This window comes from Phocoena sinus, chromosome 3, assembly GCF_008692025.1.
Source record: "Phocoena sinus isolate mPhoSin1 chromosome 3, mPhoSin1.pri, whole genome shotgun sequence".
NCBI classification, from domain to species: domain Eukaryota; kingdom Metazoa; phylum Chordata; class Mammalia; order Artiodactyla; family Phocoenidae; genus Phocoena; species Phocoena sinus.
In genome coordinates, this window is record NC_045765.1 from 5,866,142 (window position 1) to 5,892,660 (window position 26,519).

Here is a 26,519-nt window from a genome sequence, read left to right on the forward strand (position 1 = left end):
CTCAGGAGAAAACCCGAGCACCTTGGGATCATGGGAATGTTCTAAACTTGACTGGTTATGCCGTCCATCATTTAAAAATCTACAAATAACAAATGCTAATGAGGGTGTGGAGAAAAGGGAACCCTCCTACACCATTGATGGGGATGTAAATTGGTGCAGCCACTATGGAAAACAGTGTGGAGGTTCCTCAAAAAACTAAAAATAGAACTACATTATGATCCAGCAATCCCACTCCTGGGCATATACCCAGACAAAACTATAATTTGAAAAGATACATGAAAAGATATACCCAGTGTTCATTGCAGCATTGTTTACGATAGTCAAGACATGGAAGCAATCTAAATATCCGTTGACAGAGGAATGGATAAAGAAGATGTGGTAAATATATACAATGGAATGTTAGTCATGAAAAAGAATGAAACTGCCGTTTGCAGCAACATGGATGGACCTAGAGATTATCACACTAAGTGAAGTAAGTCAGAAAGAGAAAGACAAATACCATATGATATCATTTTTATGTGGAATCTAAAATGTGACACAAATGAACTTATCTACAAAACAAAAACGGACTCACAGACATAGAGAACTGACTTGTGGTTGCCAAGAGGGGAGAATGGGGGATGGATTGGGAGTTTGGGATTAGCAGATGCAAACTATTATACATAGAATGGATAAACAACAAAGTCCTACCGTACAGCACAGGGAACTATATTCAATATCCTGTGATAAACCATAATGGAAAAGAATACATACATAGGGACTCCCCTGGTGGCACAGTGGTTAAGAATCTGCCTGCCAATGCAGGGGACACGGGTTTGAGCCCTGCTCCAGGAAGATCCCACATGCCATGGGGCAACTAAGTCCGTGAGCCACAGCTACTGAGCCTGTGCTCTAGAGCCTGCGAGCCACAACTACTGAGCCCGCGCCCATGAGCCACAACTACTGAAGCCAGTATGCCCAGAGCCCTGCTCTGCAACAAGAGGCCACCGCAATGAGAAGCCCGTGCACGGCAATGAAGAGTAGCCCCCCACTTGCCGCAACTAGAGAAAGCCTGCGCGCGGCAAGGAAGACCCAACGCAGCCAAAAATAAATAATTAATTTAAAAAATATATATACACGTATATGTATATTCTCAGAATCACTTTGCTGTACAGCAGAAATTAACATTGTATATCAACTATACATCAATAAAATAAATTTAACAAAACAAAATTGGTGATGGATACACAACTGTGAATATGCTAAAAGCCATTAAATTGTATGCTCTCAGTGATCAAGTTGTATGGTATGTGAATTATATTGCAATAAAACTATGAAAGAAAGAGAGAAAAGGAGAGGATGGGAGGGAGGGGGAGAGAGAAAGAGAAGGTGAGCAAGAAAGAGAAAGAGAAAGAAATAAGGAAAAGGAAAAAGGAAAGAAAACCCCAAACTCCTACATAGAGAGAACAGCCATCCTGGTTTGCCCAGGACTGTCCCAGTTTTAGCACTGAAAGTCCTGGGTCCTGTGAACCCCTCAATCCAAGGCAAATCGGGTTAGTCCTACCACGTCCCACAGAGGTCTGGCCTCCGTAGCCCCTTCAACCTCACCTCACTCCAGCCACTCCTCTGAGCTCATCCCTCCCTTCTCTCTGCATGGTTGCTCCCTGATGTCATTCAGGGTTAAGCCTAAAGGCCACACCCATAGGGTACCCCTCTGGCACCACCCTCAATAAAGCGCCCCCCACCGTGGCACTTGTTATCAGGTCACTGTTTATTTCCTTAAGGCATAACCGATTATTTTCTATCCCCTCCTCCTCCATTCAACTTTAAGTGCTGCCTGGCAGGCTTTCTGGTCTTATTTATTCACTGTGGTCAGTCCCATGCCTGTCCCATGAAAGTGGCAGAGGACCTGGCACCTGGCCGACTCTTAAGAAACATGGCCAAATAAAAGCATGGGTTCGGGACTGAACCAGCTTAGGACTCTGCATTCACACACGTGTGTCACACTTTAAATCCTCATTTAAAGGATGAGGTGCTGCTGAACTGGGCCCTTTGCATGACAAGGTGTCAGCCCTTTGCTGGTGCACAGCAGGGCAGGCCCTGAAATTTCTAGTCGAGCGTGAATTGAGGGGTGTGTGTGTGTGTGTGTGTGTGTGTGTGTGTGTGTGTGAGAGAGAGAGAGACAGAAAGAGCGAGCAAGAGAGAGAGAGAGAGAGAGAATGCAAGCCGTTGAGCATGCCACTGAATCCACGTGCGTATCAGCAAGGCCATGACCAGCAAACCTCCCGGGACAGACTCGTGTTTTAGATTGCAATAGGCCTACTCATCACGTGGCCTTGGACAAGGGTCCGGCCCAGCCCCTGTTTCATTGTCTATCCTGCATCTCCCGTCAGGGTCTCTGGCAGGATCGACTGAGAAGCTGGCACGGGTCCCTAGCACACAGTAGGTACAGGCTTAGCTTCAACCATCCCTCCAGGCCTCCTCCTCAGTTTATCAAGTGTTGCCTAAGCCCAGTGCTGCTGTTAAACTCGGGTACATTAGATAAGTGGGGCACGGGTTTGTGGCCCCGCGGCTCCGGGTGGGCACACTGTATCTTTCGGACAAAGAGAAACTTCGGGCAGGGTGGAGCTGTGCCTGGGGAAGATGAAGAGGTTATTACTGCCTTGCGATCCCACTTTCTCGCTGCACACAAGCTAGGGAAGTGTGTCTGAGCTCACGTCTGTGAGTGCGTCGTCCGGCGACTTGGTGCGCGTCTGCGTGGACTCATTCGCGGGTCGGCTCCACACTGAACCCAGCATCCTCTCTGAAAACCGACGGCGGGGCGGGGCCAGGTGCGCAGGGGGCGGGAGCCAGGCCCCGCGGGGCGGAGTCCACGTGGATGACGTTCAGGGCCACGCCCCCACCTTGGGACAGACCCGGAAGCGGCGGCGCCCCTAGGGGAAGATGGCGCCCTCGGGGCTGAAGGCGGTGGTGGGGGAGAGTGAGTGCCGCCCCCTGGGGGCGGGGGGCCGGGTGCGCACGGACTCTGGGACCCAGGCGGCGGGGAGTTGGGGGCCTGGCTGGGCGTCGAGCACCTGACGCTCGAGGGGGCGGACGGGGACTTGGCCTCAGCTGGATGTCCCGTTTCTCCCTTGAGGGAGCGGAACTAAGTTGGGAGACAGAACTCCGGGGACCTAAAGGAATCAGACTAAGGGTGGCGTAGACAGGCGCTGGGCAGGGACTCCTGGGCCCCCTAGGGTGCCAGCGGGGGGAGGGCACAGCTGAACATCCAGACTCCCGGATCTCAGCCGGGCAAAGTCCGGCGAGCTGGACTCTTGGGGCCCCTGGTGCGGACGGGGTCCGGGCCTGGGTGCGCTGGTCAGCGACCCCAGGTGGTGAGAGTGCTCAGGCGACGCGTCCGGACCCCTATCCAGGTCCATGGGTGGGGGACGCCTTCCTCCTTGCCCGGTCGCTAAGAGCCCAATGCAGCTAGAGGACCCAGGCATCCAGGCCCAGCAGGCTGGGTTCTTGGGGGAGGGGTGGAGGTCGCCCCCTCCCCCACCTCCGGTAGTTCCGGCCTCAGCGGCTCCTTCCGCCCTGGCCGTCATGATAACTGTGGACACGACACTCTTGCCGGGCGGGGCTGCCTATCCACTCCCTCCACTAGGCAGGGACCAGTGTGGCTCAAACCCCCAAAACCCCAACTGAAAAAGGAGTCTCCTACATAGGAGTTAATGGGGAGATAGGAGAATCGCTGATTCCATTATACCGATGAGGAAACTGAGGCTGGATGTTGGGTAATGGGATGACCACAGCCAGGCATGCTTCAGACCAGGGATCCAGGGGTCCTGTGTTCTGGTCCAGGGGAAACTGATGGAGGTCGAATGAGGGTGTGGCTGAAATATACAGGCCAGGAGTACTTGAGTAGCAGATAGGGAGGCTGAGAGCCCAGCTCTGGAGGCAGGTAGACCTGTTATGTGAGTCTTGGCTTTCTAGTTATTCGTTTATCTAAAGCATAGTTATCCAGTGGCTACTCATGCCTCAGGCACTCGCCACTTAAGTGCAAGGGTGCTTATGCAACTTACTTCTCTTCTCTGAACCTCAGTGGCCCTGTCTGTAAATTGGGGCTGACTAGGAGCTACCTCACAGGACTGGGGGGAGGAATAAATGTGAGTTCAGATGGAGGTCCAGCCCGGGACCCAGAAGGTTTGGGGGCACGGTGGGGCCAGAGGACCTGAGCCTGCCCCTCACTTCCCCGCAGAAATTTTGAGCGGAGTCATTCGGAGCGTCAAGAAGGATGGGGAGTGGAAGGTAGGGGTGAGACAGAATGCCTTGTCCAAACCCATGTAGGGGGCCCTGAATGTGGGACTCCCTCCAACTCCTTAAGGAGGTTGCTGGTCCACAGAGGTGGGATGCGGTGGGTTGGGGATGGGGTCCTGGGTCCTCGTGTTCAACCAGCTCTTGAAGCTGTCAGGCCTGCCCACTGCCCCAGCCCCTCCTCAGGGACAGGTTCAGCCTCTCCCACCCTCTTGTCTGTCCGCCGGTCCATCTGTCCATCCATCTGGACAGGTGCTCATCATGGACCACCCGAGTATGCGCATCTTGTCGTCCTGCTGCAAGATGTCAGACATCCTGGCTGAGGGCATCACCAGTGAGTGGACACTCCCACCCCATGCTGCCCAGATGGGACCTGAGTGTGGGATCCCCTCAAATTCTCCAGAACTCCCAAATATGCAGCTTACTGCACAGACAGCCCTGATTTGGGAGCCCATGGCTGTGCAGCCCCTGTATGTGGAACCCCATGTAGGACTCTCAGTGCGTGACGTCCAGAATGGATAACTTTCTATGGGCGATCCCCAAGGGGTATGACTATGTGACCCGCGAATGTGCAGGACCCTGCCCATGTAGCTCTTAGCCGTGTGACCCATGGGTGTGCACCTCCTGCTTTGGACCCTTAGGGAGTGCAGTCCCCCTGCTTCACTCCAGGATCTGACCCTCCTTCCCAAGTGTCCAGCTCCCTGAGTCAGAGACTCCCCATGTGCCCTGGCCCCACTGCCATCATGTGCCCCTTCCTCTGTTCCTACTAGTTGTGGAGGACATCAACAAACGGCGAGAACCCATCCCCAGTCTGGAGGCCATTTATCTGCTGAGCCCCACGGAGAAGGTGCCTATGTGAGCGGGTGTGTGCGCGCATGTCTGCAGTGTATGGGGGACAGGCAGCTGGCTGGAGGCTGGGGCAGGGGATGGTCAGTCTAGGGGCCATGCCTGGAGAGTGATCCGCATTCCTCAGTCGGTGCAGGCCCTGATCGCAGACTTCCAGGGGACCCCGACCTTCACCTACAAAGCGGCACACATCTTCTTCACCGACAGTGAGTGAGGAGAGCCAGTGGGGTGGGGGTCAGGGCGAGGGGTGTGTGGGCTGCCCTGACCTGATGCCCCCTCTTGCCCACCCCAGCCTGCCCCGAGCCCCTGTTCTGTGAGCTGGGCCGCTCCCGGCTGGCGAAGGTGGTGAAGACGCTGAAAGAGATCCACCTTGCCTTCCTCCCGTACGAGGCTCAGGTACAGCCCAGCCTAGTCCTGGGAAGGGGTGGGGGTCTGTCACCAAACGTCCCAGGTTCCCTCAGAAACAGGCACCGAGACAAGTAAAGGGGACACTGAATCAGAAAGCAAAGGAGCCAACACCGGGCGGAATGAGCTCCTAGCGCTGCGGCACCCGGAGTACTGTCCCACTGGGTAACGGCAGGGGGCAGCATAGAGCTCACCTCAGCGTCGTCCCAAGTTGGAGGGGACTGAGGTATTTCTCCACCTCCTTCTCTAGACAGGAGCTGGGGGCTGCCCCAGGCCTGCCTCCTAGATGGCAGAGCAGGCTCCAGAGACCAGAGGAAGCCCCAGGGAGTGGCAGATGGCGGCTGCTGGAGTTGGGCAAGGCTACATCTCCAGCGGCGGCTCTGTGCCCTCCCAGGTGTTCTCCTTGGATGCCCCGCACAGCACCTACAATCTCTACTGCCCCTTCCGTGCCAGCGAGCGGGCACGGCAGCTCGAAGCGTTGGCCCAGCAGATCGCCACCCTGTGCGCCACACTGCAAGAGTACCCGGCCATCCGCTACCACAAGTGGGAACCCCACCTGGATGCCACCCTCTGACCTTGACCCCATCCTGTTTCCAACCCCAGCCCCAGTCCTCACCCTGGTCCCTAACCCCATCCCCGACCCCCAGTCTGCGCCTGGCCCTCCCCAACCTCACGCCCTGAGCCCCCCCCCCCCACATCTGCCCACCCCATCCCCAGGGGCCCAGAGGACACGGCCCAGCTGGCCCACGCAGTCCTAGCCAAGCTGAACGCCTTCAAGGCAGACACTCCCAGTCTGGGCGAGGTGAGGGGGCTTTCTGGGGAGGTGGGGGGAGGGCCCAGCCAGGGTCAGGGTCAATGTCCTCATCCCTGCCCATCCCCTCCACCCCAGGGCCCTGAGAAAAGTCGCTCACAGCTACTCATCATGGACCGGGCGGCCGACCCCGTGTCCCCACTGTTGCACGAGCTCACCTTCCAGGCCATGGCCTACGACCTGCTGGACATCGAGCAGGACACGTACAGGTGGGTGGACCCCGGGACTTGCCATCTGCCATCACTGCGGACCTGGGTCCTCAGCCAGTGCGCCCGACGCTCATGTCTCCCGCTACCCCAGGTATGAGACCACGGGGCTCAGCGAGGCCCGGGAGAAGGCCGTGCTGCTGGACGAGGACGATGACCTGTGGGTGGACCTGCGGCACATGCACATCGCAGATGTGTCCAAGTACGGGCACGTGGTGGGCGCCGGGGGTATGGGCCCTTCCGCACGCGGTCCCCACCCCCTCCCACCCCTCTGTGGACCGGGTACATGGCCTCCCGCTGTGGGTGAGCGCCCCTCCACGAGCCACACCCCTCCGCTGGCCTCCCCGGCGCGTCCCCAGTGTGGGCTCGCACGTGGCCTGTGTCTCCTGGCTCCCATCCCCTGGCCGTGCAATGCCCCCCAACTCTGCCGTCAAACTACGGTCTTGGCACCCGTCCCCATCCTGCCCCCTGCCCACTCTCACTGCCAGGAAGGTCACGGAGCTCCTGAAGACATTCTGTGAGAGCAAGAGGCTGACCACAGACAAGGTAGGGTGTGGGCCTGTGTCAGGGTGAGCAGCTTGGGAGGAACGCCCCTCCCCCCCAAAGATGGGGGCGGGGCCTCAGTCTGGATCCCTAGCCTGCAGCAGGGGCCTCCGGTAGGCAGGGCCTGGCTCACGCTCCTTCCTGTCCCCAGGCCAACATCAAAGACCTGTCCCACATCCTGAAAAAGATGCCACAGTACCAGAAGGAGCTGAACAAGGTGAGCGGGGGCGGGGAACCTGCCCCCCTCCAACTGCCACCCCGTCTCCACCCTGGCTCACCTCTGTTACCCCAATTCCCACCTCTGCCCCTCAGTATTCTACGCACCTGCATTTAGCCGATGACTGCATGAAGCACTTCAAGGGCTGTGTGGAGAAGCTGTGCAGTGTGGAGCAGGTAGGGTGAGCCCAGGGCAGGGGTGGGGTCTGTGGAGGGGAGGCTGGGCGTGGGGGGCGGGGTCTGTGGGGAGGCGGGGCCTTGAGGGAGGCGGGGCCTGTGAAGGGGCGTTTTCTGGGGTAGAGTATGGCTTGTGGGCGTGCCAGGCCCGTGAAAAGGTAGGACCAGGGTAAGGGGCGGGGCCTATGGAGAGGTGTGGCCTGTGTGAGGGGTGGGGCCCGTGGGGAAGAGGCTGGGGCTGCGAGGGGGTGGAGCCTATGGAGAGGACGGGCGTGTGCGAGAGGTGGGGCCTCTCTGCGAACACATGTAGAACCTTCAGAGACCTGGTGGTCAGATGAAATGAAGCCCAAAGGTCTTGCCGAGCCCTCTGGGATGGTCCTGCCCCGCCCCGTCCCCCCACATAGTGGCTGACCCCCATGCCCCACAGGACTTAGCCATGGGCTCTGACGCAGAGGGCGAGAAGATCAAGGACGCCATGAAGCTGATCGTGCCAGTGCTTCTAGACGCCGCAGTGCCAGCCTACGACAAGATCCGGGTTCTATTGCTCTACATTCTTCTACGGAATGGTGGGTAGGGGGCAAGGGGGGGCCTTGGTATACCGCCACTCACCGCAGTCTCCAGTGATCCTGGGACTCTCTAAACCCCACAGTTGCCCTGCCCTCGGGATGCCCCCAAACCCCACAGATACCCCTGTGGACCCTGGGCCTCCTTCCATTGGCCTCCGTTGGCATGGAGAGCCTGCAAATCTATGACGTCTCCAAATTTGGCCCCCTCAACTGATTCCAGAGGATCCCCCAGTCTACTACCCCCTCTGGGATTTGCATCCAGAATTCTAACATCAGGAACCCCCCCGCGCCAGCCTGGGTGGCTCCCCTGGTCCCGAGGGTCTCTGAACTGTAGGCTGCTCCTGTCATGGTTCTGGCACCTCCTCACCCCACCGCAAGCCCCTCAACCCAGAAGCGTGCATGGCCACCTCTGTCCCCCCACCCTCCCCTCCCCCACAACCCCGTGAGCATCCCATCCACGTCAGCCCGCCCATCGGCCTCCTCCAGGTGTGAGCGAGGAGAACCTGGCCAAGCTGATCCAGCACGCCAACGTGCAGGCACACAGCAGCCTCATCCAGAACCTGGAGCAGCTGGGGGGCACTGTCACCAACCCCGGGGTATGCTGGGTCAGAGACTGCGGGGGGAGGCGGATATGGGGGTGGGGCCGCCTGGGGAGCGGGCACTGAGTCAGAGGGCAGTGACCAGGGCAGGGATACGCAGGGCACGATGTGGTTCTTGGAGGACAGGAGGCTTGAGTGGGGTCTGGGGACCGGGGGGCACCAGGGCTGTCCCCAGCCTCGGCGGTCATAGGAGAAACAGGGCGGGCAAGGCATAGTCAGAGCCCCAGTCCATGTGGTCCGAGTCCCAGGGGCGGATAGCCGGGTCACCAGCATGGAGCACACAGTTGACCCTGGGCTCCTAGAGGTCTGAGGGCCACCGACCTGGGCGGGACACACATGGCAGCTTCCTGTGCTCCGATCTCCACACATTCCGCTTCCCCTGACCCTGCCTCCGCCTCTGGCCACGCGCATCTCTCATGTTCTCCCCTTGCCGGTTGGTCCTCCGTCTCTCTCCCAGGTGCCCGTCTGTTGCCCTGTCCGCCACTTCTCAGTTCCCTTGCTTCTGTGTCCTCCCACATCTGTCTCCATTTTTCTCTCTTAGTCCTGATCTTTCTGTTTGTCGCATCTTTGTCTCACTGCCTCTGTATTTCTTCCTCCCTCTCATTTTCCCTTCCTCGCTCTCTCTGCGTCTCTCTCTCTCTGTCTCCCTCCCTCCTTCTATCTTTCTCTTTGGTTCTCTGTCCCCTTTCTCCATCTTTGTCTGCAACCTTCCCAAGTCCGACAAGCCCCCAGCCCCATTTATGACCCGCTTCCTTCTCCCTGATTCCCCCACTGACCCCGGCCCACCCCGCCTGTAGGGCTGTGGGACCACAAGCCGGCTGGAGCGGAGGGAGCGCTCAGAGCCCACCTATCAGCTGTCCCGCTGGACCCCGATCATCAAGGATGTGATGGAGGTACCGCTGCTCGGGGGTTGGGGCCTGACCCCCACCCCCTGCCCCTATCCAGGCAACGCTCAGCCCTCTTCCTGATTACCGTCCTAAGCCCCCAGGCTTAAGGGGAAATCCTTCATTATGGGCATCCCTGTGGCATCCGATTTGCGCTGTCACGGGGGCAATCCCAAGCCCACACTGGAGGAAGTGGGGTGTCAGAGGGGTCCCTCATAGGGGAGCTTCATTTCCTCTCCACCTGCTGGTCCCCTCCTCTGTCCCCCTCTATTCGCTCCTGCCCCCCAGAAAGCCCCCTGGGTCCCCCTTTGTCCTCCCCATGCCAGTCCCTGCCCATTCTGGGAACCAAAATTAGCAGCAACACAAAGGACCAGGCCAGGGACCTGGCTTCCTGGCTTCCTGCCGTCTGTGTGGAGTCCGGGCACCTCCGCCTGCTTGGAGACCAGTGACCTTGGCCCCCGTATCCCCATGGACTCTGCATGCTGAGACTTCTGGGTACCTGAGGGGCAGGGAGCTCAGAATCCTGGGTTCCCAAGGGTCTGGGGGTCCACACTTCTGGGTCCCTGAGGAGCTGAGGAGGAGCAGGGTCCTTAAGAAGTTAGGGGCCCAGAGTCCTGGATCGCCAAGGGGCTGGAGACACAGATGGTAGCTCCTGTCTGCCGGGATCTTGGCCCATGAACACACCCTATGGAGGGGGCTCCAGGCCGTGCGCCCCGTCGCCCGGACCCCTCTCTTCAGCCTCCTCCTCTGGCCCCAGGATGCCGTGGAGGACCGGCTGGACCGGAAGCTGTGGCCCTTTGTGTCTGACCCTGCACCCATGCCCAGCTCCCAGGCTGCTGTCAGGTGAGGCCCAGGGATGCCCCCGCCCTAGCTGTGCCCGGGCCTGTGGGGGGTGAGGCTTGGGTATGGGGGTGGTGGTCTGCTGTTGAGACTGACCTTTCCCTGTCTCCCCCGGACAGCGCCCGCTTCGGCCACTGGCACAAGAACAAGACGGGTGTGGAGGCACGGGCAGGGCCCCGGCTTATCGTCTACATCATGGGCGGTGTGGCCATGTCAGAGATGCGGGCCGCCTATGAGGTGACCAGGGCTACTGATGGCAAGTGGGAGGTGCTTATTGGTGAGTGGCCAGGACTGGGGCCCCTTGGCTGGGGTGGGGTCGGGAGCCTGCCCCTGTGTGTGGGTCCCTGGGGGACTGACAGCTGCATGCCTTCTGGGTGCCCAAAGCCTAGAGCCTCCACAGGGCCTGGGTGAGAGGATACCGGATACCTGAGGGGCTAGGGCTTGGCTTCCCAGGGAAGGGGTCACCTAGGAGTGGACCCCTCTCTCTCCGAGGGGTGAGCCTTCTGAGGCCTTAGGGTCAGGGCCTGGTTTCCCAAGCACCCCACCTGGGGGGTGTCGGGGGCCGAGGCCACTCCCCCAACCCCATCCTCCTGCCCAGGTTCCTCACACATCCTCACCCCGACCCGCTTCCTGGATGACCTCAAGACGCTGGACCAGAAGCTGGAGGACATTTCCCTGCCCTGACCCTCCCGCCCCTGCCTGACCTGCCCCCTGCCCTTTTCAGAGAAATAAACTCCCATGTTTCTGCCAGCTGGCACCCACCTCACTTTCTTTCCATGGGAGCTAGACGAGGACTGCCACCCTTGGGTCCCATTCCCTGACCTGTGCCTCAGGCCCCACCCCATCCTGTTGTCCTTCCAGAGGGCATCCCAAGCTCTAATTTGAATATTGGCTCCAAGATCTACTAGCTGCTAGGTTTTGGCCAACTTCTTGGGTCCCCCTTCCAAAAACACGGGGGCCAATGACGGCAGTGGCTTTACAGAGGAGGTGAAATGGCGCCGAAAGCTGACGGCACCGGAAAATGACAGCAGCTGCTCCTCTACTGGTACTAGGGTTATCTCGGCTGCTCCAGTGGGACCATCAGTAGTAGTGTTAACAAGCAGAACAGGCCCTGTATCCCAGCACCCCCAGCCCTTCAGGAACTGTCTCAGTGGGGCCTGGGGCCACACAAGGCCAGGGGTCTTCTCAGGCTCCTAGGATCAGAATCTGCATTTGTGTGAGGAACACAGCAAACAATGCCCAGTTCCCACCCCAGAGAGAACTCTCCCTGCTTATCCTCCTCCCCGCCCCCACTTTCTCCAGGCTGTTCACAGGGGCTCCTAACTGCAGGACTTATCAGACCCTTCATTGGGTGTGTTAGTTTGCTAAGGCTGCCATAACAAAGTGCCACATTCCGGGTGACCTACACAACAGAGATTATTCTCTCACAGTTCTGGAAACCGGGAGTCCAAGATCAAGGTGTCAGCGGGGTTGATTTCTTCTAAAGCCTCTCTCCTTGGCTTGTAGATGGCCATCTTCTCCCTGTGTCTTCACATGCTCTTCCCTCTGTGTGTGTCTGTGTCCTAATCTCTTCTTCTTCTTTTTTAAAATTTATTTATTTTAATTTATTTTATTTTTGGCTGTATGGGGTCTTCATTGCTGCACACGTGCTTTCTCTAGTTGCAGCGAGCGGGGGATACCCGTCGTTGAGGTGCACGGGCTTCTCATTGCGGTGGCTTCTCTTGTTGTGGAGCACAGGCTCTAGGCGTGCGGGCTTCAGTAGTTGTGGCACGTGGGCTTCAGTAGTTGTGGCACGCGGGCTTCAGTAGTTGTGGCTCACAGGCTTTAGAGCGCAGGCTCAGTAGTTGTGGTGCACGGGCTTAGTGGCTCCGTGGCATGTGGGATCTTCCCGGACCAGGGCTCAAACCTGTGTCCCCTGCATTGGCAGGCGGATTCTTAACCACTGTGCCACCAGGGAAGCCCCTAATCTCCTCTTCTTATAAGGATACCAGTCATATTGGCTTAAAGTCTACACTAATGACCTCATTTTGACTTAATTATCTTTTAAAAATCTTGTCTCCAAATACAGTCACATTCTGAGGCATGGGGGTTAGGATTTCAGCATATGAATTTTCTGGGGACACAGTTCAGCCCATAACACTCAGCTTAAGTGAGATGTGAATCTCACAGCCTGAATAAGATAGATGAAGGCCCTTCTCTCTGGGGCACAGACACACAGCCAGGCTGGCAGTCTGTGGCACAGGTGGCTGTGGGATCCCCAAGAACATGGTAATCCACTCAGGGGCAGCCTGGGAAGGCTTACTGGAGGAGGTGGCACTTAAGAGAATGAAAGTGAAGAGGAGTCTGGGAAGGGAGGGGAGGGCACAGTGGAGGCAAAGGCAAGAGAGCAGAATGGAGCCAGAGGGAAAGGTCTTGAGGGACGACAAGGTCTGAGAGCCACCTGGGGCCTGAGTGAGGATTTGGCCCCTGCTGGGATGATGGGAAACTACAGAAAGGATCTGAGCAGGGTCAGGTGGGGGCCCCAAGTCTAATGTTGGCGATGGGGCTCAGCTGGGATGAGTGCCTTGGGAGGGGGCCCTGGTGGGTGGGTAAATTGGGTATAGCGCCCCCCAGTGGAGCACTACTCATTTCCATCCTGTCACCTCTGGAGTTGTGGCCCCTCCAAGACTGCGACCAGGGGGGCGTGGGCGGACACAGGACACTTGAGGCCCTCCTTCCCTGCCCACGGAAGACCTGGCCCTGATTTTGAGGTCACCTATCCTTTTGGGAATTCAGAGAGATCTAAAGACACTCTTGCCAGAAAAATTGCTCGGACAGTTTTGCAGGTAGGGCCTTGGAGAAGCAAAAACCCCTCCGATTCAGCAATTCTACTAAGATTTATGCGAAACGCGTAATAGGGCAGAAAGATGGACGTGCAAGGCTGTCGAGTAGATGAGGTGCAGGGGAGAAAGTGAGTCATCTCAGACCACTGAGACGGCTGGCCCTGGATGCCCCGCCCCTCGCCACGGCTTTGGCAGGGAAGCCTTTAGACTGGGAGACGGAGTGGGAGGGAGGTGGATTCAAAAGTTTAACTTTTAGGGACTTCCCTGGTGGCGCAGTGGTTAAGAATCCGCTTGTCAATACAGGGGACACGGGTTCGCTCCGTGGTGGGGGAAGATCCCACATGCTCAGGGAGCAATTAAGCCCGCGAGCCACAACTACTGAGCCCACACGCCTAGAGCCGGTGCTCCGCACCAAGAGAAGCCACCGCAATGAGAAGCCCGCGCACCGCAACGAAGAGTAGCTGCCACGCCCCCACGCGCAGCAAGGAAGACCCAACGCTGCCCAAAATCAATTAATTAGTTAATTTTTTTTTAAGTTTAACTTTTAAACTCTCCTCCTTGGAAAGCCACGGTTTTCCTCCGGGACCCGCTTAGGTAGGTAAGCGCTCCGAGCGCCAGGGGGCGCTGTGGCTCAATTTGCTGGCTGCTTTGCTCTTTAGCGTCTGTAACCCGAGCTTGGGTGACCCTAATTAGAGACGGCGGGGGTGGGGGAGGGGGAGTAGGTCATGAGTTACTCAATAGTTCTCAGCGCCTGCGAAACTCTGTTGCTTAAATCGCCTCGGCCTCTGGCCCTTATTTGTACGTAGATGATGTTGTAAAGTCTCCCACCTCAGGGCATTTTGATTCTACAAATATTCACGGACCACCCCCATCCCCGCCCCCGAAAATGGGCCACAGCAGCCGGTAGTGTCAGGCCCTGACCACGTCCCAGGCATCCTGCCAAGCCCTCCACATGCATTACACAGAATTCTCAAAACCCTCGTGTGAGGGTAAAATCCACCCTCTCTCTGCGTCCTGTGAGGCCTCACGTCAGGAGCTCCATGATGTCATGTCCCTACGATTGGTCGGTGGGTTGGGGGCGGGCGGGAGGTGTCCCTGGTTTCCAACAATTCTCCACATAAAGGTTTTAGCAGCCATGGATTCCTTCCGATCTCTCCCTTTTTTTTTAAAAAATTTAATTTTATTACTTTTTTCCCCGACGCTGCGAGGCTTGTGGCATCTTAGTCCCCAACGAGGGATCGAACCCAGGTCACCGCAGTGAAAGCGCGGATTCCTAACCACTGGACTGCCAGGGAATTCCCCAATTTTTTTTTCTGTACTTTAAAATTTTATCTATTTATTTATTGCCAATATCTCTTGAAGATTATTTTCAAACTTGTCATTCCTCCCACTGGAATCAGCTGGGATCCTTCTTGAAAGGACTCTCAGCAACTACTGAAGTTGGTTCGTATGGAAAGTTACAACCTAGCGCGTTTTGTTACGTGTTATTGTGGGCGTGGATTAGGTCGCTGAATCCCCGGGGGGCAGCTGGACACATGAGCTCATGGGGAGGGCGGGAGTGGGAACAGACTCCAGAGTCACCGGTGGTCATGGTATAAGCTTAGAGGCAACATCCAAGAACCACCGACTGCCACAATAATAATATATTAATATATACCACGATAATATAGTATTAATATAATAATACATCATTATTATTTAATACTGTAAGATGGTCTGGCCCCGGCTAGGCGGTAGTTCTCAGGATGTGCCAAGAAGGAGGACTCCACAAAGTGAGAAAAAAGGATTCCTCAGGTCAGCATCAGGGCTTCAGAAGGTCAGGAGGGCACCCCTGGGGTGGTGAGCACTGATGCTCTTGGTTGTGGGGACATGGGGACACATCATAGCAGGGAGACTTCTCAGCCCATGCTGTGCAGGGCAGGGGGCTCTGCTAGAGCAATATCTCATCCAAGTTAACAGGAGGGAAAAGTTTGTGGTCTTGAATTTGCTCTACTTAAAAATAAAAGTGAGCGGGGGAGATAAATTAGGAGTTTGGATTTCTGGGGTTTTTTTTTGTTTGTTTGTTTGTTTTTTTGCTGCACTGTGCAGATCTTAGTTCCCCTACCAGGGATGGAACCCCGGGCCCATGGCAATGAAAGTGCTGAGCCCTAACCACTGAACCACCAGGGAATTCCCAGGAGTTTGGAATTAACATAGACACACGACTATATATAAAATAGGTAAAAAACAAGGACCTACTGTATAGCACAGGGAACTATACTCAGTATCTTGTAATAAACTATAATGGAAAAGAATCTGAAAAAGAATATATATATGTGTGTGTATAACTGAATCACTTTGCTGTACACTTGAAACTAACACAGCATTGTAAATCAACTCTACTTCAGTTTTTTTAAAAAAATAAAAAAAGTTTAAATACTTTACGGTACATTTAGACAATGGAAACTGACCCTGCATTAAAAAGAATTCACCCAAGAGAAAGGAAAATATACATCCACACAAAGATGTGTCCAGGAATGTTCATGGCATTATTCATAATAGCCAAAAGGTGGAAACAATCCAAATGCCCATCAGCTGGTGAATGGAAATCAATGTGGTACATCCAGGCGATGGAATGCAGCTCAGTCAAGGACCAAAATACACGTTATGACATTAATGAACCTCAAAACACTATGCTAAGTAAATAAGCTTGATGCAAAAGACCACATAGTGTACGATTCCATTTATATGAAATGTCCAGAATAAGCAAATTCACAGACAGAAAGTGGTTGCCTAGGGGTGGGGGTGGGAATAGAGAGTGACTGCAAAGGAGCACAAGATTCCTTTTAGGGGTGATAGAAACTTTCCAGAATTGGATTGTGGTAATGGCTGTGCAACCCTGTGAAACTTACTACAGATCACTGAGTTGTACAATTGAAATGGATGAATGTGGTATGTAAATTATACTTCAATAAAGCTGCTTTAAAAAAGAACGAAAAAGTGAGGATCCCAGACATGGTGGAGCTGCCGGCTGGGCGGAGAGGGGTGGAGGTGGGATGGTGAAACCTCCAGGACCCTAGCAAAGCAAGAATTGCCTGAGGCCTCTGGGGGAGGGGCTGAGTGGCCCCGGGGAACCCAGCAGATGTCAAGGAAGCAAGGCAAGCTTCCCCCACCCTTTTTTTTTTTTTTTTTTTCTGTAAAGTTGCTCCAAATCTGAAAACACAAGTTAACCAACAGCTACTGCCAAAAATATTGTGAAAAGACTCCTGGAGGTGAGGAAATAGCCCTGAAAGTGGGAAAGTTCTGTTCCTGTTGGGCTGAGATGGGGTCCCCAGGGCTGAGGTATTGAGGGGACAGGACAGGAAGAGGAAGTTCTGGCTGGTGGCCCCTCCACATTGAGTGACCACTCAGAGCCTTGATCCCTGTCTATGGTTGGGGAAATTCTGGGAAAATATTGATCCCCCTCCCGAAAAAAAGCTACGTTTGAAGCATCCACTACATACCGTGCCTCATTCTGTATCGTCTACATAGATTTACATAAAGTATTTGCTGGATGAAATAAGTCAGATGGAGACAGACAAATACTTAAATGTGGAATCTGGTTGTCCCCCAGCTTCGTTGACATAAGCTTAAGGTGTACAACGTAGTGATTTAATACATATATACTGATCAAAGAAATGTTCACATATTGAGATATAGGGAAAGTCATTCTGGCTTATACATGAGTTAACTTGAATTTTATGCTAACAGCCTGTTTGTGGCCTATGCTGACAGCCTGTTTTATGCTAACAGCCTGCTTGTGGCCTATGAAAACTACATTGTGCGTTTGCTTTAATTATTAAAGAAAAGGGCACATTGACCAGAAGTAAAGAATGTCCATGTTCAAAATAAAGATTAAATGCCTCCCTTCCTGGGACGCCAGGGCTGGTCCTCCTTTGATGATAAGACTCCCTTCCCAGGCACCGAGGTCATACCGACTCGCTGTGTACATGCTGATCTGTTTTTTTTTTTTTGAAACCTTGAAGGAGTGTCTCCCTGACTTGTTTGATGTTCTTTGTTCTGACAAGATATAAAACTGCGCTGAAAACCATGCATCTCTGGGGCAGTTCCTCAGAGTTATCAGAGAGGCCGTCTTCCAGGCTATAGTCCTCAGTGTGGCTCAAATAAAACTCTTTTCTGGGACTTCCCTAGTAGTCCAGTGGTTAAGACTCGGCGCTTTCACTGCTGGGGGCGCAGAATCAATCCCTGGTCCAGGAAGTAAGATCCTACAAGCCAAGAGCTGCGGCCAAATAAATAAGGACTCCGGCATCCAACAAATCTGGATCTGAAATCTCCCCTTCGGGAGTGACTCAGCCTCACCCAACATCAGTTTTCCCATCTGTGAAATGGGGCACAAGGTGGAGGCTGTCAGGAAGCTGTGGTCAGACTCTCCCTCCTGCCTCCACACCATTCCCCTTTCCTTTAAATTTTTTCTAAACATCTTTATTGGAGTATAATTGTTTACAATAATGTGTTAGTTTCTGCTTTATAGCAAAGTGAATCAGCTATACATATGCATATATCCCCATATCTCTTCCCTCTGGAGTCACCCTCCCTCCCACTCTCCCTATGCCACCCCTCTAGGTGGTCACAAAGCACCAAGCTGATCTCCCTGTGCTATGTGGCTGCTTCCCACTAGCTATCCAGTTTACATTTGGTAGTGTATATATGTCCATGCCACTCTCTCATTTCGTCCCAGCTTACCCTTCCCACTCCCCGTGTCCTCAAGTCCATTCTCTACGTCTGCATCTTTATTCCTGTCCTGCCCCTAGGTTCTTGAGAACCTTTTTTTTTTTTTTTTAGATTCCATATATATGTGTTAGCATACGGTACTTGTTTTTCTCTTTCTGATTTACTTCACTCTGTATGACAAACTCTAGGTCCATCCACCTCACTACAAATAACTCAATTTCATTTCTTTTTATGGCTGAGTAATATTCCATTGTATATATGTGCCACATCTTCTTTATCCATTCATCTGTCGATGGACACTTAGGTTGCTTCCATGTCCTGGCTACTGTAAATAGAGCTGCAGTGAACATTGTGGTACACGACTCTTTTTGAATTATGGTTTTCTCATGGTATATGTCCAGGAGTGGGATTGCTGGTATGGTAGTTCTATTTTTAGTTTTTTAAGGAACCTCCATACTGTTCTCCATAGTGGCTGTACCAATTTACATTCCCACCAACAGTTTTTTTAATTTTTAAAATTTTATTATGTTTTTTATTATTGAAGTACAGTTGATTTACAATGTCATGTTAGCTTCAGGTGTACAACACAGTGAAACAGTGTTGAGATATATATATATATGATATTTATTGTTTGTACTTTTTGATGATGGCCATTCTGACGAGTGTGAGGTGGTACCTCATTGTGGCTTTGATTAGCATTTCTCTAATAATTATCAAGGCTTTTACTTTTATTTTCTTTCATCCTTGTGGGACAGGAAGCAGGTGTCAGTGACTCTCTTCTGATTGGCAGAGGTACCTGTCATTGCGACATCATCACTAGGCCAAGTTATGTAGCAAGGCAACCAGTCAGAAGCGTAGGTTGCCTCTGGAAGTCAGTTTCACAACAAGTGGCAACAGTTTCCAGTCCTCTGAGTGATACAGGCCTCTTTGTTCAAAATTACTTCAAGGACAGATGTATATTAACAGAGGTGAGAACAAGCTGGTAACACTTACCAATATTCACAAGATCTGCAGCGCACAGGAAAACCAGTTGTGTGGGTAGAAAAATCTCCTTCTCTGTTACTTCAGGACAGTTTTCCTTCAGATCTTTGGGAAACTTCCTTTTTTTTCTTCCAATTATAATTTAAATTATAAGTATTTGGTGGCAGTGGTTACGCAACTGTGTGCATTTGTCAAAACTCAGAACTCAGGAAAAAGGGCGAATTTTGCCGTATGTAAATTACACCTGATTTTTTAAAAAAGCAATACTTGGGAAAAACAAAACATTCGTGCAGTATGCAGGTATATAGACTTGTCAAAATGTTTGCAACTGAACACTTAAGATAGATGCATTTTATTATATGGAAATTATACCTCAATAAGATTGAGTTTTAAAAATTGTAGTTATGTGATTGCCCTATTGTACTTTTTAAAGACCTGGTTCTAGAATTGTATTAAGTAGTATCAGATGTAAAAGGTCACTAGAGCTCAGTTTTGCTGGTAGAAATCAGGGAGAATAAAGGGATTTTTTTAAAGAGAATTAAGGGGCTATCGATGACAATAATCAATAAACAATCAATAATAGCAATAGAAAGAGTTTTATTTTAGCCAAACTGAGGACTATAGAGCCCAGAAGACAGCTTCTCAGAGGAAAACTCTGAGAAACTGCTTGGGAGAAGCAGGGTTTTCAGCACAGTTTTATATCTTGTAAGAACAGAGAACATAAAAGAAGTCAGGGAGACACTCCTTCAAGGTTTCATAAAAACAGATCAGCATGTACACAGCGAGTCGGTATGACCTCGGCGCCTGGGAAGGGAGTCTTATCATCAAAGGAGGACCAGCCCTGGCATCCCAGGAAGAGGGGCTTTAATCTTTATTTTGAACATGGACATTCTTTACTTCTGGTCAATGTGCCCTTTTCTTTAATAATTAAAGCAAACGCACAATGTAGTTTTCATAGGCCACAAGCAGGCTGTTTTACCTAGCACAAAATTCACATTAACTCATGTATAAGCCAGAATGACTTCCCCAGACCTCAATATGTGAACATTTCTTTATCAGGGCATATATAACTCTTTCCTGCTACTGAACTAAGGGTTTTCAAACTGAGTCCCTGAGGAGCCCCAGGGGGTTCCACACATTCTCTCTGCTTTTCACCCTGCCTGTAGTTAGAGCTGCCTACTTCTTTTACATCCTTCAAAAGTTATTTTTTAAAATTTTTTAAACATATTTATTGGAGTATAATTGCTTTACAATGTTGTGTTAGTTTCTGCTGTATAACAAAGTGAATCAGCTATATGCATACATATATCCCCATATCCCCTCCCTCTTGCGTCTCCCTCCCACCCTCCTTATCCCGCCCCTCTAGGTGGTCGCAAAGCACTGAGCTGATCTCCCTGTGCTATGCAGCTGCTTCCCACTAGCTATCTATTTTACAGTTGGTAGTGAATATATATGTCAGTGTTACTCTCTCACTTCGCCCCAGCTTACTCTTCCCCCTCTCCGTGTCCTCAAGTCCATCTCTACGTCTGTGTCTTTATCCTGTCCTGCCCCTAGGTTCATAGCATCATCCTTCACAATAGCCAAAAGGTGGGAACAACCCAACTGTCCATCAACAGATGATACACGAAATGCGGCATGGACATAAAATTGAATATTAGCCTTAAAAAGGAATGAGGTTCTGATCCATGCTACAACATGGATGAACCTTAAAATGTTATGCTCGGTGAAATAAGGCAGGCACAAAAGGATAAATATTGTATGATTCCACTTATTTGCTATATGAATAGGCAAATTCATAGAAATAGAAACTAGATGAGAGATTACCAGGGGCTTCAAGAGGAAGTGGGACTTAGCGTTTAATAGGTAAGGTTTCAGTTTAGGATGGTAAAAAGAAAGTTCTGGAAATGGACAGGGCTGATGATTGCACGACACTGTATGGCTGAAATCAAGCCATACTCCCTCTAAAGACTAGGGAAAAGTTGGTTCTTTGCTTCTTTCAGCTTCTGGTGGCTTCTGGCATTCCTTGGCTTGTGGTCACAGCATTCCAGTGTCTGCCTCGGTGGTCACACTGCCTTAATGCTGCTGAATTTACAATTGAAAATGGTTAAAATGGTACATTTTATGTTACGGGTGTTTTATCACAATTTTAAAAAAAGCCATCCATATTGGAAACAAAACAAACCCAAACAATGTGAAAACCATTCTTAGCTCATGAGTCATACAAAAATAGATGGTAGGCGGGACTTCCCTGGTGGTCCAGTGGTTAAGACTCCGTGCTTCCATTGCAGGGGGATGGGTGTTCGATCCCCGGTTGGGGAACTAAGATCCCGCATGATGCTCAGTGTGGCCTAAAAAAGAAAAAAGAAAAAAACAAAGACGGTGGGCTAGATCTGGCCCATGGGCCGTAGTTTGCACACTTCAATTGTCGATTATTCTATCGAAGGAATAAACCGTGATTTTATCTATCTCTTCTATGGTGATAGCTTTTTGGGAATGAACATGGCATGCAGTTCTCAAACAAGGACATTATTTTGGTCACGTTTGTGTGCCCCCTCCCCTCCGTGCGAGCTCCTATATCTCTCCCTGCCCCGTCGACTATGGTTCCTGGAGTTATCCCCCAGGTTCTACCCTCTGGACCAGTCCCAGCCTGGATGTGGGAAGGGAAGGCTCTTGAAGGAGAGGCTGTGGCATCACTAGGTCCCTGGACTCTACCCTGGGGGCTTCCTCTTAGCCCCGGATGTGGGAAGGGAGGCCCAGGATGCCAGGGGTCTTAGCCAAGACAGGAAGCCCCACACTCGGAGGCTTTAAAGAGACAGCTGAGGCAGAGGCACGTCATTCGTGTCCAAAATTGGGCCTGCTGAGTCCACGGAGAGGGTAAGTGACAGTTGCTCCCGCCTTTAGGGGCAAAGCTGGGCCTCCAGCCCCGTCCCCCGTGGGGACCCAGGGTTCCCGATCCCACACATTCTGTGGGCCTGACCCTTCCCAGGTTGGAGAGGGGCTGATGCAGCTGGGGTCTCTCGGTTCCCTCTTGCAGCACCTACAGGATGAAGGCTCTCTCCCTCCTCCTCCTCCCAGTCCTGGGGCTGCTGGTGTGTGGCAAGTTGATGTGTCCCATGGATAAAGCCATCAGTGAGAAGATCCAGGAACTCACCAGCTCCCTAAGTGAGCACCCTCGCATCCAACCTCGGCAGGGGCCTCAGGGGCCCCTCTGATTCCTGACATGGAGCGAACATCAAGCCAACCCCAGCTCCAACCCCAACCAAATCTCAACCCCAAACCCAACCCAACCCCATTTCCCCCCAGCTCCACCTTTAGCAACAGCTCCAAACCCTCCTCCCTCCAAAACACCCACCTCAAAGCAGAATCTTGAGAGGTGATGAGCTCCCGACCCCCTGGGCCTTCCCCAGGGGCGGTTTTCTTGAGCCCGCCGCCCATCTCCAAACCACCAGGGCCTGGGCAGCATGAGATTGGGGGAGGGGCAGCTCGGTTTCACAGTTACCTCCGTCACTCCTTCCATAGTTCCTGAGGCAATAAGGAACATTGGCCTGGACTGCCGGAGTGTCACCTCCAGGGGGCACCTGGTCACTTGCCCCGCAGGTGAGTACAGAACCCGTGGTCCAGGCTCTCAGTTCTGTTCTCAGTACCCCATAACCCCCTCCCCTAGGTCCAGCCTCTATTTCTCTAGTACCACAGAGTCTCAGCCTCTACTTCTGTAATGTCCTGGTCTGCACTCCCATCCTTGTCCCTTCCCCCAACTCCCGGACCCCATTTCCTCAGGACACTGGTGTCCAGGCCCCCGGCCTCCCCGCCGCCCACGCTGTCAGCCCCCTGGAACCTCAGGCCCGCAGCCTCTGGCTCAGAGTCCAAGCTCTCTCCTCCTCGCTCCGCCTCGCAGGTTTCGCCGTCACCAGCTGCACCTGTGGCTCTGCCTGTGGCTCGTGGGACGTGCGCGCCGAGACCACGTGCCACTGTCAGTGCGCCGGCATGGACTGGACCGGAGCTCGCTGCTGTCGCCTGCGGGCCGAATAGCCTAAAGTTGCGCTTGGGGGGCGGCGGCGGCGCGGGCCTGGGTGCGTGGCCAGGCCTCGGAGGGGCGGGGTCCTGTCTAAGAGGGGCGGGGCTGGAAATAAACCTCCGAGAAGATGATGGGGAAAGCCCGGGACGTGTGCTGTTGTCTTCTGTGGGGTGTGGGCGACTGAGCTGGCATCTTCAAAAAGAGCAAGGCGCCAGAGGGAGGGGGGTGGGGGACAGCCGTGACTTTCTTCCGCCCCATTCCCCCCTCCTCCCTTGTCCGCCACTTCTACTTCTGAAAATGGGGCCTTAACTTCCTGTAATGACAACCACACCCAAGGCTCATGGCCTAAGGGAGTGTAACCTTTATTTATTTATTTTTGGCCACACCGGGTGGGCATGTGGGATCTTAGTTCCCTGACCAGGGATCAAACCCGCGCCCCCTGCATTGGAAGCGCGGAGTCTTAACCACTGGACCAGTAGGGAGGTCCCGAGAGTGTTACCTTTGAGGCCACCTTGACGGTCACCCTAAGGTCTCGGGCCTCCTGGGAAGTTGCTGGGCCATTCTCCCCCACTGCTCACAACGAAGCCTCATCGCGATTTGGGTCTGGACAGGACAGGAACCCCACCGCCCCCTACCCCACATACACTCCAGGGCCTCAAGCCACCAGCAGCCCCAGGGTCAGGGTGCATCCCTGAATCCATTGCTGAGTCCAGAGTCCTGAGCACCATCCCTCACTCCCCACCTGCATCAAGGGACATTTGTACCCGTCATGAACACTCAAATATGAAAACACAGGGCAGGGGACTTGTTTGCTCTTTGGTGTATCCTGGCGCTTAGAAGAGAGCATGGCACATAGTAGGTGCTCAGGAAAATGTCTTGAATAAATAACCACACACACAGGTGAATACACCACCTAGGTACACACACTACACGTATGTACACACGGCCATGTGCACACACAGTACACAACCCAGTTACCACTGTCACACAAAGACACCATGCCCACAGACACACACATGCCCACTGTGGAGAGGGACCTAGGGACACATAGACACATGTATGCCTTGGACAGACACTCGTACTTCCAACATCAAGTCCCCACCCCAGCTCGGATGACGTTGGTCTCAGTCTGGAGTCAAAGCCCTAGAAGGCAAATCCTCAGCATTGCTGCGGGCACAAATCCAGGTGATTCAAGGTCCCGTTTCCTGAGAATCTTAACCCAGGAGTCTCAAAATCCAGCCCCTGAGAGATGCAGACAGAGACTTCAGAACACTTACCACCCAGTCTTTTTTTTTAATTATTCTTTTTTAAAGTAAATAATTAATTAATTAATTTATTTATGGCTGTGTTGGGCGCGGGCTTTCTCTAGTTGTGACGAGCGGGGGCTACTACTCGTTGCGGTGCGCGGGCTTCTCACTGTCCCGGCTTCTCTTGTTATGGAGCACGGGCTCTAGGTGCACAGGCTTCAGTAGTTGTGGCATGTGGGCTCAGTAGTTGTGGCTCGCGGGCTCTAGAGCTCAGGCTCAGTAGCTGTGGCACATGGGCTTAGTTGCTCCGCGGCATGTGGGATCTTCCCGGGCCAGGGCTCGAACCCGTGTCCCCTGCACTGGCAGGCAGATTCTTAACCACTGCACCACCAGGGAAGCCCCAGTGCCCAGTCTTAAGAGGGACCCAAGACTTAAATGTCACAGACCCCAGCAGCACACTCCAGAGGCTGGAGAATGGGTGACAGGGTGGGTTTGTGGTTTTCAGGATGTTTTGGACTCTCTTCCCACTGACAACCACCCCCTATGATGGTACACCCACCTGTCTGATCATGGTAGTCGTGAGCTGAGATCACACAAACACTTCTGGTGCCCATGGAGCCCACCAGACCCCAATCCAGGGATTCCCCTCCCAGGTCCTCCCTCCTAACCCCACATTGGCTATGGGGTTGGAGTGGGACCACTGAGTCAGAAGAGTGTTAAAGGACCAGAGAGGGCGAGTGTAGTACCTTGTCCATCCTGCTCCCTCGCTGTCCCCTGACCCTGATGCGAATGCCTCTTTGTCTCCAAGACCCACAATTGTCCACCTGTATCTGGACCCCCAAGAAGAGCCTCTTTAGAGGTCTCAGTTCCAACACAGTCATCCTCCTGTCTCAGAATGCAGACTTCGACAGGCAAAGCCCCTTCTTAAGCCTCTTTCTTCATTTGCCAACTGTCCGGCCCCCTGTAGTAGCCAAGATTGTGCTAGTTGCAGGTGCCGCAGACCCCCCGTCAAGCTAGCTCGAGCAAAAGTGGAAGGACATTTCTGGATTATGTAACTGAGGGGCTCAGGGTTAGAACAAAAGATTCAGGTATGGCTGGATCTAGGGTCTCAGATAATGTCTCCAGGACCCGACTCCCTGTCAGGTCTGCTCTCCATAGTGCTGGCTTCACTCTCAAGCAAGTTCTCCCCTGTCACAGCACCAGTCTTATACCCTGGCAGTCTGACAGAGGGGAAAAAAGAGAGAATGCCCTTTGTCCTGGTTAACCCAATAAAAGCCTTAGGCTTGGGGACTTCCCTGGTGGTCCAGTGGGTAACACTGCGTGCTCCCAATGCAGGGGGCCCAGGTTCAATCCCTGGTCAGGAAACTAGATCCCGCCCGCATGCTGGCACAACCAAAATAAGCAAGCAAACAAAAGAATCCCTAAAGCCTCCGGCCTGAGTCTCATTGGTTGAGTCTGGCTCATTTTGCCCACCCCTTTGCCAAATTTTGGACTTTGATTGGCTGGGCCTGGATCATGTGCTCACCCTAAACCAATACCTGGTTAGGACACATTTTCTTTCTTAAAAGAAAATTGAGACTGTTGCTCCATGAAACGATCTGGTCAGGCAACCCCATGGAGCCCTGTTAGGCCACCATGACATGGTTGCTTGTGGATTTCCAGTTCCGGGGCTACCTTTTTCTCAAAGTCCAGAGGGCTGGAGCCTGGTCTTAGCCTCATCGGAGCCAGGGAAATGTGTAATGCCACGGCCCCGCCCCCTATGCCTGTCCATCAGAGCAGAGCCAGTTCCCCATTGGTCCATCTCTTCTGTAGCTATTACATCAGCAAGGGCGGGGTCACATCTCTCAATGGCTGACTTCTTTGTAAGAGGAGTTGGAGGAGCTGGCATCTAATCATTATTAAATTGATCGTCCTTGAATAGACAAGATTGGCAATACTTTAGGAAAGAGAACATTATCCTCACCAGCCAGATCTCAGGGACCATTCCAAAGTTATCTAGAATTTAATCACATATTTTAAACCTAAAACATACTCACTTTCCACACATAGAAAGTTTTAAACTTATTTTTTCCAAAGGGAGTGTAACAGAGCAGGACCCTACGGGGCCTTCCCAGGACAGACACCACCTCCCCCCGTGTCCTCTGCCTGCCTCTTGTCTGTAGAAAAACTTTAGCCAAAGAATAAATTTAATCTGAGAAATGAAAAAATGCAGAACCAAAGAAAAACAGTCAAACAGGACAAAATAGGAGTTTTGCCATTAAGCAAAGTCAGGACCTTTAGTTCCTCCTCAAAGGCTATAGATAATATTCTGAGCCATAGGCTTTGAGCTGCTTAGTGGATACCAAAACCCCTACCAGGTTGGGGAAGTGAACTACG

General features: G+C 52.9%; 2 protein-coding genes across 6 annotated transcripts; both read left to right on the top strand.

Moving 5' to 3' along the window:
- The first annotated feature begins 2,870 nt into the window (after positions 1 to 2,870).
- Positions 2,871 to 11,125, top strand: STXBP2 (syntaxin binding protein 2). Of its 3 annotated transcripts, none has more exons than XR_004349395.1 (19): positions 2,871 to 2,959; positions 4,220 to 4,269; positions 4,528 to 4,609; positions 5,046 to 5,122; positions 5,249 to 5,327; positions 5,414 to 5,517; positions 5,921 to 6,069; positions 6,244 to 6,328; positions 6,416 to 6,546; positions 6,638 to 6,745; positions 7,032 to 7,089; positions 7,238 to 7,303; positions 7,399 to 7,479; positions 7,907 to 8,045; positions 8,532 to 8,641; positions 9,442 to 10,023; positions 10,286 to 10,371; positions 10,488 to 10,645; positions 10,967 to 11,117. XR_004349395.1 is itself a non-coding variant. In XM_032628608.1 (19 exons), the coding sequence occupies exons 1-19, from the start codon at positions 2,923 to 2,925 to the stop codon at positions 11,050 to 11,052; spliced, it is 1,782 nt and encodes a 593-aa protein (XP_032484499.1). In that variant the 5' UTR covers positions 2,871 to 2,922; the 3' UTR covers positions 11,053 to 11,125. The 3 variants fall into 3 exon arrangements, 2 of the variants coding, with proteins under 2 accessions (XP_032484499.1, XP_032484500.1); XM_032628608.1 differs by having other exon boundaries at positions 9,442 to 9,537; positions 10,967 to 11,125; XM_032628609.1 differs by having other exon boundaries at positions 5,258 to 5,327; positions 9,442 to 9,537; positions 10,967 to 11,118.
- Positions 11,126 to 13,637: 2,512 nt separating this feature from the next.
- Positions 13,638 to 23,064, top strand: RETN (resistin). Of its 3 annotated transcripts, none has more exons than XM_032625081.1 (4): positions 13,638 to 13,784; positions 21,916 to 22,043; positions 22,401 to 22,478; positions 22,777 to 22,910. In XM_032625081.1, exons 2-4 carry the CDS (start codon positions 21,926 to 21,928, stop codon positions 22,908 to 22,910), a joined length of 330 nt encoding a protein of 109 aa, XP_032480972.1. In that variant the 5' UTR covers positions 13,638 to 13,784; positions 21,916 to 21,925. The 3 variants fall into 3 exon arrangements, with proteins under 3 accessions (XP_032480972.1, XP_032480971.1, XP_032480970.1); XM_032625080.1 differs by lacking the exon at positions 13,638 to 13,784 and adding an exon at positions 18,740 to 18,868; XM_032625079.1 differs by lacking the exon at positions 13,638 to 13,784 and adding an exon at positions 20,423 to 21,755 and having other exon boundaries at positions 22,777 to 23,064.
- The last annotated feature ends 3,455 nt before the right edge of the window (positions 23,065 to 26,519 follow it).

What these genes read in the sequence shown, in the direction of transcription:
- STXBP2 (XM_032628608.1), top strand. Translation starts at nt 2,923, where the DNA reads ATGGCGCCCTCGGGGCTGAAGGCGGTGGTGGGGGAGA. An exon ending in TCCTCCCGTACGAGGCTCAG is followed by an intron (nt 5,518 to 5,920) that starts GTACAGCCCAGC and finishes GTGCCCTCCCAG; the next exon opens with GTGTTCTCCTTGGATGCCCC. An exon ending in ACCAGAAGGAGCTGAACAAG is followed by an intron (nt 7,304 to 7,398) that starts GTGAGCGGGGGC and finishes TCTGCCCCTCAG; the next exon opens with TATTCTACGCACCTGCATTT.
- RETN (XM_032625079.1), top strand. Translation starts at nt 21,619, where the DNA reads ATGTGGGAAGGGAGGCCCAGGATGCCAGGGGTCTTAGCCAAGACAGGA. An exon ending in GGAACTCACCAGCTCCCTAA is followed by an intron (nt 22,044 to 22,400) that starts GTGAGCACCCTC and finishes CTCCTTCCATAG; the next exon opens with TTCCTGAGGCAATAAGGAAC. An exon ending in CCTGGTCACTTGCCCCGCAG is followed by an intron (nt 22,479 to 22,776) that starts GTGAGTACAGAA and finishes TCCGCCTCGCAG; the next exon opens with GTTTCGCCGTCACCAGCTGC.